This window comes from Musca vetustissima, unplaced genomic scaffold, assembly GCF_032173495.1.
Source record: "Musca vetustissima isolate MV318-11 ecotype Yass unplaced genomic scaffold, APGP_CSIRO_Mvet_v1 utg10524, whole genome shotgun sequence".
NCBI lineage: Eukaryota > Metazoa > Arthropoda > Insecta > Diptera > Muscidae > Musca > Musca vetustissima.
In genome coordinates this window covers 121,064-134,942 of record NW_026880443.1, presented here as the reverse complement: position 1 = coordinate 134,942, position 13,879 = coordinate 121,064, and the positions used below count along the sequence as shown (strand labels likewise).

Sequence of the window (13,879 nt, the reverse complement as noted above, 5' to 3'; positions counted from 1 at the left end):
AAAATTCATACTCTGAGCAGAGCTCACGAGGCCGAATAACATTAGAGATGCCAATCTGCGTTTCAGCAACAGATGCCTTCTCACTCACCTTAATCGCAAAAATCGACGAACAATGTCATACATTACCCACCAATAAATAGTTGTTTTTTATACTATTTTGCAAAAACAAAATTTTATAAGCGCTATTCAAAATATAGTGAATTTTATATATCATGAAAAATAAATACATATTTTCACAAATTCGTTATTTTTCATTGCAGAACCCTAAATTCCAAATAATACATTTAAAATTATTTATTCACGATTTAAATTTCACAAGGGGTATGACAAACATTCTACACCATAATAGTCTCCATAGTCAGATCAATCCTCCTCAACTCCTTAAGAAACTACAACAATAAACTCTAAAACAAAAATCCTTTACCAAACATTTGATATTGATTCCAGCTATACATTACAAACACAAAAGCAACAAGTTTCACAGGTTTCACCAACAACAATATCCAACTGCAAATAACCAAGAAAGAACAGTTTTCTTTTGTTACACGATCACAAGATTAAAGCTAATATTAGCTCCTATTAACTCCTTTTTTTTCATTTCCAGAATACAAAGGCCACCAAAGAACCAACAACCTCAATAGGAAATCTCTTTCTGCATTGACACGACACTGGTATTAGGGACGAAAGGATTAACGTACGGCAAAAACAGGTCTAACAAACATTCAAGAAGTTCAAACAGAAAACCACCTCCTGTCCTACAGTAGACTTGAGAAACAACAACGTCATTGTGTCGACCCGGGCACTCAAAAACTCAACAACCAAATCAAATTACACTCGTAACAAATTAAAGTATACCCTGAGCTGAGGCGTACGCCACGTCTATTCGTATAACCACAAGAGATGGATGGGAAACCGGTAGTTGGTAACAGAACTGGCGATGAAGAGCTGGAGTCAAATGAAGAACAACAACACTTGCTTGGCGGTCAAGTGCAACGCCAACACCAATGGCAAGTGCAACAACGTCAACAACCAACAACATTGGCACGTGATGAAGGTAAGTTTGCAAAGATTTTTTGACTTAAAGTAGAATATGTATGTATGTGTTGTGATAAGCCTGTAAAAATTTAGCGGGGAAAAAATGGAAAATGCGGAAAATTATTAAGTACTTGTTTTTAGGGCGTAAATAAAATGATTTAAATTGGAGCCGCGAAATGTTTATATCTTCAAAATTAAGTTGCGTTCAAGTATTCCCGGAGTCGACTTACTGCAGAATACAATGAATCTCAAAGGGAGTAACCGATTTGATCCATTTGTGTACCCTACACAACTATATTGTCGGGGTATTATAGCTTTGTTTGAGTTTATAACGACTCGAAATATTGGTCCTACATTTGAAAATATGTTTATTATGTATTATACTGCTCCGTTCATTGGTTTGAATTTACAAATTTAAATCGTGTTTGAAGATAGGGAATATCGTTCAATTATTTCTTATAAGTCCCCCACGAGATGTTAAAAAATGAATGTATAACATAATTCGGAAGGTGTATCTAAATTGAAACAAACGTTGTACAATATAATATTTTTACCAGACTTAAGAGGGGAGGCTTGTGGGCGGTATTCACTCTTTATTTATTCAGCACGGTGTCAACTCCATCAGTGCTATTCAGAGCTAGTCATTTTGATATAGAGGTTCATGTTTAAAACGTTAGACCTCTCTCGGGATCATGTAGATCCTTCCTGACATGCCTGAGTGGAGAAGTTCTATCCAGAATATGATGGTTAGGATGATACTCTTTGAAGAACCCAATTAGGTACTGCAACTATAGCATATGCTGCTATGCTGGTGCAAGGGAAAAATCTTCGTCTCCTCATGTAGATGGTCCACCGGCGCCTTGTTGCATTTGCACGCTTGCACATCGCTTTTATAAGAGGCCAACAAGGTTTCCTGACCTGACCCCAAATGCTGTCGGCAAGCGACGTGGGGGCATTGTTCCTACTTGTCAACTTATCGCAGATAGCTGCGGTTTGCGGGGACGATTTAATAATTCTATCGAATGTAACCCCGAGAATATTGGAGTAATTCGTGTTCGTAATGATATGTTCCTCGACGTACACACATTAATTATAACCGCAATCCATGGATATTTTCATATTCCTTGCGTGGAAGAAGGCTGCCAAATCGACAAGATAGCTGTTCAACCTTACATATTTATGCTCAGCGATAGGACCCGATGTTATGATCGTATAACCATCTCAATGCTGTCTCCGGGCGAGATGTAGGGGATAATATAGCAGTACAGATCCAAACTCACAATACGGAACTTAAACTTATTCCGGAAATCTATGTACGACTAGACTCTACAAATATATTTTAATTAAGGTTTAAGGGCTACTGATAGGTAAAAGGTTACCAACACTGTTATATGGCATGTCCAGTTCTGGTTTAATCATCGACGATGTGAGGTGGATGTATGGATAAGGCATACAACGCTGTCATTGGGCTTTGTTTCGTACGGAACCCATGTTGAGGATCCGCTACAAGATAGCTTTTTCTAATGCTGGGGAGAAGTAACACCTCTAGAGTCTAGACTACTTGTGACAAAAGTGAGATCGGCCTGTACTATTAATTTTTGTTGGCATTATTCAGTATCGTTGCCATCCTGTCCATTATCAAGGCTTCCCTAAGGATGTGGGCGGCTATGGAGAACTTTAGTATTTTACTTAGACTCAGATTTATGTCTGGGGATGACAATTGCAAAATCCATCATTGTAAAATATAGTGGTATCTTCTCGGCGGGAAGAGATTTTATGCGACATACTACTCTCCTCTTTGAGGTGTCATTCTCGATAAACTGTCGGTTAAAATAACAGACGCATGTCTTCAGATTAGTTACAGTTCCGTTAAATGTGATTGAGGCACTTTCATCCTTCTTCCGCTCCAATGGTACGATGCTCTATACATTTATTCCGCTTATAATCTGCTGACTTCCAATCTGAATTTCCTGACCTTCGGATCAGCGAGGTTATCATCATCATCGACATCACACTCATTTGCTGTCTCTGCTGGGAAAGTAGGACTCATCTCGAGTATTCAACCAGCTGGAAAAACAAAATCTAATTGCTGCAATGACTTCCTGAAATCAGAAGGAATGGAAAGTTATTTTACACGATGGTTGAGTAATTCTTTGCATCATGTGATCTTTTAAACATCCTGCTAGAAATAACACATGTTACTCGCCGATGAAATCGATATAAGCGGTAACAGCCACCTTTGAACCAATTGTGAAAGAGTCTGCCAAAGTGGGTCTGGCAGTTGATTAACGCGCAAGACGTCCAGTAGACTCGGACCAACTGTGGAACTTGAGAACTCCAGCTTCGAGGTAGTCAAAGATTTTATATACCTTGGTACCGCCATAAATAAAACAAATTACATCAGTTTTGAAATTCGGAGAAGGATTGTGATGGCCAACAGATGCTACTATGGTCTAAGTAAGCAGTTTAGAAACAAGGCCACCTCCCGCCAGACTAAACTCGGAGTCGAATGAACCATGAGTTGTACCATCTATAATCGGACATCGGCATTGTCAGACGTATCGAACTGCAGCGACTACATGTTGTGTGAATGTATGAAGATGCCCCAGCTCAAATGGCATATAAAAGCGAACCAGCTAATGATTCACGAAGAAGGGCAAGGTCACGAATAAGATGGAAAGAGCAAGTGGAAGACAACATTACCGAACATGGTCTTTCAAATTGGATAAGATGGACACAAGACCGATGCGCTTGGAATTTTTTAAGCTCGGAACCACCGTTCTCTCACAAGCCAGCTAAGTAGGTAAGATGTACCATTAGATGTAGGAACAGTAACGTGTGACACTAAACGCTGCAATTTGGGTTGCTGTTGAGGAAACTGCTGGGGAGTTTCGACGAAGATGACATTGTGGACAAAGATTCGGTGGGGATTGCGCTGTAGCAACATGAGACAACGTAATTCCTCTTAATTCCCCCACCGAAAATGTGGTGAATGATCTTGTCGCAAACCGAACAGAACCACGGTCCGTGGGGTTGCAATCCCAGCTCGGACGCAAATAATCCGAAACGAAACATTCTGGGATATTTAGCCGAAAAATCTCCTCTATATCATTCATTTTGCGGTTAGGAAACATAAGGATGTAAGATACGCACAAGGACTCGAGGTACGAGAATGATAATGTTTGGTACAGTGGTTTTCTACCCAATCATAACATAAAAAAATAATCGTTAAGGAAAGTATGATATATCCTTTATTCGTTTCGACTAAAGACTGAGCCGTAAAGAAAGGTATAAAGAATTTTCATGAATTTGTGGATAACCAGCAAAAAATCACCAATATATAACATAAGCTTTTTTCTTCTGGGTTTTAATAAACTTCATCCTCAAAAGGAATTTTCAGTCTAGTAAAGTGCAGGTCAATTTTTTATCCAAAACACGAAACTAATACATTTTAGGAGTGAGTCAGTCATGAGATATTCGACTTCGACCGATGTTTCGTTCTGATGGCATTAACAATTATACATCAGAATTCTGTGTTTATACATTCCTGAAGTGGTCCGAATTCCATCCTTTCTTCAATTTCTATAACATTCAAATTCTTTCCCTTTGAAGTTCCAATAACTGCATCTTGTTCTGTAGCATAAGTGTTTCTTCTACATATCTTCAACGCATTCATGGAAAATTTTTTTTTTGATTATTTTGTTCTTTGTATGTTGTTATTGCCAGTCAGAACAAATGTTACTGAATATTCACGAGAAAAATATGCAGATTTTTTTCTTCTTCCAACTTAAATTGTATTGTCGTCGTTGTTGTCTTTGTTAAAGAAAATTGCTGTATTGTAGTTCTGGCTGTTGTTAATACAGTTTTTCCCGGTTATAAAAGTAGTCGACAAAAAATATACATTCCTTCAACATGTATACATGATTGGCTGACTGGCTGGTGGTATGTTTGTGATGTCCTTCGAAGATTTTTGCAAAATCGGGAGGTGATTTTGGAAATGTACTAAGTCAAAATGATAATAATTCTTTAGAAATTTTTATTAAAAAATACGCCTTTTGCTTGGATAATTATTCAGATAATTTTTCTTAAGAAATTCACGCCTTTGCTGAGATAATTCTTCAGCCGTGCAAATCAAAAGATTTGCAAGGACTTTGGTGCACCATTTACCTAAAATCGGGCGAAACTATATATGGGAGCTATATCTAAATCTCCACCGATTTTCACGAAACTTAACACTCATCATTCTAAACTTAATTCAGTACGCATTTCCAAAATTGGTGCAAATCGAACGATTTTCGGCGACTTTGGTACACTATTTACCTAAAATCGGTCGAAAGTATATATGGGAGCTATATCTATATCTGAACCGATTTTCACGAAACTCAGCACACGTCATTTTACACTTAATGCAGTACGTTTTTCCGAAATTTGTTCAAATCAAATGATTTTTAGGGACTTTGGTGCATCATTTACATTAAATCGGACGAAAATATATATGCGAGCTATATCTAAATCTGAACCGATTTTCTCCAATTTCAATAGGGTTCGTCCTTGAGCCAAATAAATGAGCTGTGCCAAATTTCATCCAATTCGAATCATAAATGCGACCTGTACTTTGGTAACAAAAATACAATGACGGACGGACATGCGTAAATCGACTCAGAAAGTGATTCTATGCATATTCTTAAAAGGAACCATGGGTCTATCTCGATTCCTTTTGCCTGTTACAAACATATGCACAAAGACATAATACCCTGTACGACAGTATGGTGAAGGGTATAAAAATCCACGCCTTTTGCTGTGATAATTCTTCAGGAATTTTATAAAAAAATCCACGTCATTGGCTGTGATAATTCTTAAGAAAATTTTATTTAAAAACCCTCGCTTATTGCTGTGATAATTCTTCAGAAAATTATATTAAAAAAATCCTCGCCTTTTTCTGTGATAAAAATCGTCGCAAGTTCTCTTGTTCCTTAATTTACAATAAAAGTGAACTTATCACTTTTTGTAAATCACCAAAACCACCTATACATGTATGTGTGTGTGCAAGGCAACATTGCACTTCCTTCCGTCAGCTTTATTCCATTCCATAGCATTGTAGCAGGTACCCCTTTTGCTTTTTTATGGTGCTTTGTTCGCTGGTTCGGTTCGGTTTTCACGCGTTTCCTGCTAAAACAATTATTTTGTTCCATTCGTTTCTTGTTATCGTTCCCTTTCTTTCGTGACAGGCAATATCGTATCGTAAGATTTTCTGTCTACAATTCTCTTTTCAATTCTATGCCACGATAACATGATATTCATGTAGAAGTAGAGGAATGTTACCGAAGACGACGACTTCATTTGTTGAAGAAGGTATTTATGGGATATTTTTTCGCCACTTTTTTATTTAGTTTTTATACATCGTAAAGAAGCTTTAAATTTTTTAGTGGAGATTTTTTTATGAGGGAGCATATTTGAGGATGTGGTATATTGTTGTGGGTTATATATGACATTGTAGAGATTATATTTATGGGCGATGTTCTTTAATTTAATCCAATTCAATTGGAAACATGTTGGAGTCCATAATAAACTATACAATTTTGTCAGAATACAAAAAAAAATGTCGTGAAATTCGAATAGATCTACCCTACACCATGAGCTGCGACCGAAATACCTAAAATTATAGATACATATACCAAAGATCGCTATACCAAAACGAGGACAGATGTTGATAATTTTTGTTGCAAGATTTGACACCCAATCCGTACCAAGCATATAAAATTAGAATTTGGAAAACGTAACCTGCAACCTAGGGTCAAAATTAATAGTTTTTGGTACAGTGGTTTTCTACCCAATGATAATAAAAACATATAATTACAGTAATTTTGGTTGAAAAATTAGTGTAGAGTAATTTTGTACCCAATGAGGATCCCATATCATTCTCGATCTTATTCATAACTCTGTGCCAAATTTCGTGCACATCAAAAGATTTCCAGGGACTTTAGTGAACTATTTACCTAAAATCGGGCGAAGCTATATATGGGAGCTATATCAAAATCTGAACCGATTTTCACGAAACTTTGCACATATCATTCTAGACTTAATTTAGTATGTTGTGCCAAATTTCGTGCAAATCGAAAGATGTATAGGGACTTTGGTGCACCATTTACCTTAAATCGGACGAAGATATATATGGGAGCTATATCTAAATCTGAACCGATTTTCACGAAACTTGGAAAACATCATTTTAGACCTTATTCATTAAGCTGTGCCAAATTTCGTGCAAGTCAAAAGATTTCCAAGGACTTTAATGGTCTATTTGCCTAAAATCGGCAAATAGGAGCTATAGCTAAATCTGAACCGATTTTCTCAATGCCAAAGTTCGTGCAAATTAAAAGATTTCCAGGAACTTTAGTGGACTATTTACCTAAAATCGGGCGAAGCTATATATGGGAGCTATATCTAAATCTGAACCGATTTTCACGAAACTTTGCACATATCATTCTAGACTTAATTTAGTATGTTGTGCCAAATTTCGTGCAAATCGAAATATATATACAGACTTTGGTGCACCATTTACCTTAAATCGGACGAAGATATATATGGGAGCTATATCTAAATCTGAACTGTTGTGCAAAATTGTATACAAATCGGCGTATCTCTTTGGTGCACAATTTACTAAAAATCGGACGAAACTATATATGGGAGCTAAAACTTGGGCCAAATAAACGAGCTATGGCAAATTTCATCCAATTCGTAAAAGCGGCCTGTATTTTGTGTACAATTTAACATCTACAGACGGACAGACGGGCGGACGGATATGCATAAATCAACTCAGAAAGTGGTTCTATGCATATTCTCAAATGGAACCATGGGTCCATCTCGTTTCCATTCGCCTGTTACAAATATATGCACATAGATATAATACCCTGTACCACAGTGTTGTGAGGGGTATAAAAATGGGAGGAACCGTTATATAGGTATTACTCTAAAAATGTACCAATATTTATAAACATCGGCTACTTCATTAGCGATTTAACTAAATATGTCAAATTAATCCTACACCCTGACAGTGATCCCAACTTCAAATTTCAAAATTCCTGTTCTATCGGTTCTGCCAAATTTAGTACACATTAGTACGACTTCTAAACTTCATACATAGCCCAATCCCCCAATGATTCCTAACTCGAAATTTCATGATTTCAGCTCTATCGGTTCACCCAAATCCAAATTTGGTACCATTAAGTACACATTAGTACAAATTTTCCAAAACTTCCTATATACCACAAACCTATGCCCTAACTCCCAAATTTTAGGATTCCAGCCTTATCGGCTGACCCAAAATTTAAATTGTACCAAATTTAGTACACATTAGTACGAATTTCCAAAACTTCCTAGATACCCCAATCCTATACCCCCACAATCATTCTAACTCCAAATTCAAGATCCCAGCTCCCAGCAAATTTAGTACCATTTAGCAGACATAAGTACGAATTTCCACAACTTCCTACATAGCCTAAATCTAAACCCCAACAGTGATCCTAACTCCAAGATTCCAGTTCTATCGGTTCACCCAAATCCAAATTATACCAAATTTAGTAACATTTAGTACAATTTGGTACGAATTTCCAAAACTTTTTACGTAGCCCAATACTACAATGATTTCTAACTCCAAAATTTCAGGATTTCAGCTCTATCGGTTCACCCAAAAAGCCAAGTTGTACAAAATTTAGTACCATTTGGTATATATAAATATGGATTTCCAATACACATTGTACCAATTATAGAACGATTTAGTACTTTTCATACACATAACAAAAACAATTTACAAAAGAACCTACATTTTCCAACCCTACACTCCGACGGTAATTTCTAATTTCAGGATTCCAGCTATTCCGGATATCCGAATTAAAATTGTACTAAATATAGTATAATTTAGTACTTTTCATATACATGAGTAAACGATTTCAAAAGTAAAACCTTTTTATATCGACCTAACTTCTCACCTTGATCCGCATTCCAAACTACAAGCTTATATATCTATTTGTTAATATGCTAAGAAGTTGTAACCAATTTAGTACATTTGAGTACTTTTCGAATACTTACATATAGATTTTCCCAAAAATTTATCACATCTATCTTATATACCATAAACGATCCTCTTCTAAAATTTAAGAGTTCTAGCTCTACCGGTTCGCCAAATGAAACTGGTGCCATATTAAGTACTTTTTAGCACTTTTCGTGCCGTTCTATTTCCAAATCTGACACCTAGCCTAATCTGACACCTTCGGACTAATTTGAAGATTTTAGTTTCAGTGGTTTCGTCTGGGCGTTGATGAATCGTTAAGTCAGTCAGGCAGATTAAATTTACACATGTAATGATTGTAATTCGCTTGCACAATAATTTTCCTCTTCCTCATCATATAAACACTCACAAGCACACACACAACAAATCCAAAACTATTTACTAGAAATTTATTGTTTCTTGGCAACATCGATTCAAATAAAATTATTTTGCCATGGTTAACGCCTCGCTGTGTTCTACTCTACAAAAATGTAAAAGAAAGTTGACTCGTTGAAAAGAAGAAGAAGAAGATGCAAAAAAAAAAAACGACAATGAAAAAATAATGAAAGCGGAAATTTTAAATAAGAAAACCATTTCAAAACAATGCAATGCAAAGAAGAACTCCAACAACAACAGCAACGACGACAATAACAACATCGACAACATAATCTAAAGTTATATAGAGGATGCACACAGGGCGCCACTTAAACTCTGCCAGACTCTAAAACAGAGGAACAGTCATGAATTGTCGGAGCATAGACGGCAAAAGAAGCCACAAAAGCCTCAGCAGCATCTAAAACCGTAAAGAAACCGCCGCCGTCACCGCCACTGCCGCCACTGCCGCCACCATCGAGCTCCCTGCAATATGCAGCGGAAACAGCTAAACAAAAGCTTTTGTAAAATTTGCCGGGCATCGAAAGGAATCGAGGAAGATTCCTTGAGACGAAGCAGAAAACTTGGAACCTAAAATGAAAATAAAATTTGCACACAAATGCAACATAAGATTATTAATGCTTGAATAGAGGCAGACAAGAGGAGTTGGTTTTGTTGTTGTTGAGGTTTTTTATTCGGGCAATGTTTGAGTGTGTGTGTGTGGTATTTACTGGAGTTATCTATTCGTTTTTTTTATTTTCATATCACTAACAAGCAAAGATATGTTTTCAACATTTCATGGCAAATATTCTGTAACGGAAATTTTTAGAAAACTAAGACAGTTAAATTTATTTTGAAGTGTTCAGGTCGAGATTAGAGGGATTCAATACAAATAAAAACCAGTGAGCGGAGCAGTATAGTCGGACGGGGCCGACCATACGATACCCTACACAACTACCACGGAACTCTAACTTTCTGCGGATGTGTGTTCCGAGCTTGGGCAATATTTCGTGATATTTGCTCACTCTAGCCCGATTAGAGGTCAACAGCACCTCTTCCTTACACTGACATATTTTCCGAATAACACTCATATTCAGTACAGCGCTTCTAGTTAATTGTCCAGATTCCCTTCACCGTGGGTTGTGTTGTGAGTTTTGGCTTATTATTGGTATCCACTCGAAAAAACACAAAAAAAGTTTCCGGTCTACTTCATCCCATAAGTATAATCTGACCATCACCAAAAGTTATATGCGTTGTCCTTGACCATAATTAGAACCTCATTGAAAATTTCAAAGCGATCAGCGCTATATTTCCGCCCTCTAATGTGGTAATGGGTTACTAAATAATATCTGAATACGTAAGCACCTGTAAATATTTACGTGTAAGTCCCACATCCGAGTACGTATGACAATATAATTGGTATTAATTTAAAGGTCAACCACTTCTCTTGGATATAGTATCAACTTCTCGGGTCTATGTCCTTCAGGGGTACATATATACACCATAGAATACAAATTTTGTAATTTTTCACACAAAAGTCAGGGTCCATTTGACCCGCTAAATATTGACCGATATTTATCAAAATATTGGCAAAATTTTGTGGTGGTGTACCATTTACTTAAAATCAGACGAGCAATATCTAAATCTGATCCAATTTCAACAAAACTTTGCAGACAGTAATCTGGACCTAGTTTAGTACGCTGTGCAAAATTGTGTGGCAATCGGCCTAACATGGGGTCTTTGATGCACCATTTACTTAATATCGGACAATACTACATATGGGAGCTATATCGAAATCTGAACCGATTCCAACGAAACTTGTTTTATTCTAATATCAGCACGTTTTGTGCCTATCGGACATTGTTTGCGTCCTTGGTGCATCCCTTTCCTATAATCGGACAAAAATATATATGGGAGCTATATCTTAATCTGAACTGATTTTCACGAAACCTAACACACATTATTCTAGACGTAATTAAGTAAGCTGTGCCAAATTTCGTCCAAATCGAAAGATATATAGGGGATTTGGTGCACAATTTATATTAAATCGGATGAATAAATATATTGGGGGGCTATATCTAAATCTGAACCGATTTTTTTTTCAATTTCAATAGGCTTCGTCCTTAAACCAAATAAATAAGCTGTGCCAAATTTTATCCAATTCGGATCATAAATGCGACCCGTACTTTGTTTACAATTTAACGTAGACAGACAGTCGGACGGACATGCATAAATCGATCAGAAAGTAATTATATGCATCTTCTCAAAAGGAACCATGGATATCGTGGGCGATATTCACCGTCTACGCAGATCGGCCCATCGATCTTCCGAAGAAATTTTCTCTCGAACACTCCAAGAGCTACCTCATCTGCCTGCGCAAGTACCCATGCACCCATCAATGCACCAGCATCCATACACCATGTACTCACCTTGGCAGACTTCTTCTCAAATAGTTCAAAGGTGGCTGTTACCGCTCGCAATGTTCGACCCATTATGTCGATGTCGCCAGCGTGGGCAAGTAACATGTTCACCTTTGCCTCCCGTTTGACCTTTTCCAGCAGGATGTTGAAAAGATCATACAACAAACTGTCACCTTGTCTGAATCCTCGTTCGGTATTAAAGGGCTCCGAGAGGTCCTTTCCGACTTAAACTGCTGGCTTTGTCACACTGACATGGCTTTAAACACCTCTGAGAGGATTGGACTGTCGAATGCGGCTTTATGGTCGGCGAATAGGTGAAATGTGTCGATTTGCCAGGCCTGAAGCCGCATTGGAATGGTCAAATCATGTCATTAACCCTTGGCTTCAGTTGTTCACACAGCACGCTTGATAGGACTTTATATGCTATGCTAGAAGGATATTAATCCCTCTATAGTTGGCACATATCGTCTTGTCTCCTTTTCTGTGCACGGGACACAGGATGTTGAGGTTGCAATCTTTAGGCATACATTCCTCTAGCTAAATTGTATCTCCGGTCTTGAATAGTTCCGTTGGCAATCCAACGGCAACTGCAGATATTATTCTTCTTATTATTCTTCGATTAATTGGTATTCTGATCTCATCATGGCTAGGTGGTATCTTCTTCACCGCCACTATTTGATACCAGAAGCTTTGTAAAATACTCCTTCTAGATCCTCAACACTATATCTGTATCTGTCATCAGGTTTCCATCTTCACCTCCTGTAGAGATGTGCCTGTACCAATAGCTTTTTAGGGAGTGGACAATTCATTGCCATTGAGCTTCTATATTATTTTCGGGACGAGGAGTGCATTCGTCAAGCAGGTGGGCAAATTGAGCGGAGTAGTCTTCTGCTACCTGTTGTGTTTGCAGCATTTCGACGCCGAGTTTCCGTGTTATGTTAGATCGCACTTTTGTTGCTACATTAAGGCAAGTGTGAGCCTTGGCTGATACAAGGTAGTGGTCCGAATCGATATTCGATATATTTAATATTCTCTGCTATGATGGGGAAAACCCTTAACTAATAGTTCTGTTTTAAATATTACAAGTTCGCTAGTGATTTCAACAGACGGACATGGGTATATCAACATATAATTTCACTCTCAACGTATCAATTACACCCTGTCCGGTTTAAATTTTTTTCTGGACACTTCAGTTGAAATTCCATTGTATTTCTTTGTTTTTCCCTTTTCCCACTGTGATGAAGTGTATAAATGTAAAAGTGTGAATGAAAACACAATAATGTCATGTTGATGCAATTTTTTCTTGTGTGTTGAGAATGTCGTGAGAATGGAATGCAGAAACTTAGATAGAATGATGATGTGAGATTTTTTGCCTCGTTAGACTGAGAAATATTTGAAATTCTTTAAATACTTTGTAAGGCATCACAACAATGAACAAATTGTTTTTTATTTTCTGAATAAATTTAATAATATCAAAAATAAATTATAATTTTTCAAATGATTTACAATTTATTGAGGACTGCGTTAAAAACTGTAAAACTTCGCTATCATGTGCCATTACAACATGTCTAAAATCTGTAGGACAGTGATAATTCCCAGGAGTTTTTATCATCGAAAATATAAAATTTAGGAAACTAAGGTTGGCTGTGTCTTCAGCACACCGGACTTGTGGCTGATTTTTTTTCATGTAGGGGCTGTGTCGAAATGTTGACAAAATTAAAAATATTCAATAAAGAAATATTAAATTTATTGCCGTTGGTCTGAAAATCTGAAATGTCTACATATAGTCATATCGTTTGGAAATTGAAATATAAAGTGCTATCTAGCGTGCTCTGTGATTGAATTACATTATTGGACCATACCAGGTTTCTGGCCTGGTAAATCCACCAAATCCTGAAAAAGACCCACGAAAAATACATTGAGACATTCCACCTATTCGTCGACTATAAAGCTGGCATTCCTGCAAAATAATACGGCTATGCAGGATAACTTTAACTGGTACAAGTTC

The 13,879-nt window shown here is 37.1% G+C and overlaps 1 protein-coding gene across 1 annotated transcript in view; it reads left to right on the top strand.

The window, feature by feature from the left end:
- The first annotated feature begins 900 nt into the window (after positions 1 to 900).
- LOC133326060 (sodium/hydrogen exchanger 9B2-like) overlaps positions 901 to 13,879 on the top strand; it is a 130,414-nt gene continuing 117,435 nt past the window's right edge. The window contains exon 1 of the mRNA XM_061534736.1: positions 901 to 1,054. Coding sequence (XP_061390720.1) covers positions 901 to 1,054 — 154 coding nt within the window. The remainder of the gene's footprint in view (positions 1,055 to 13,879) is intronic.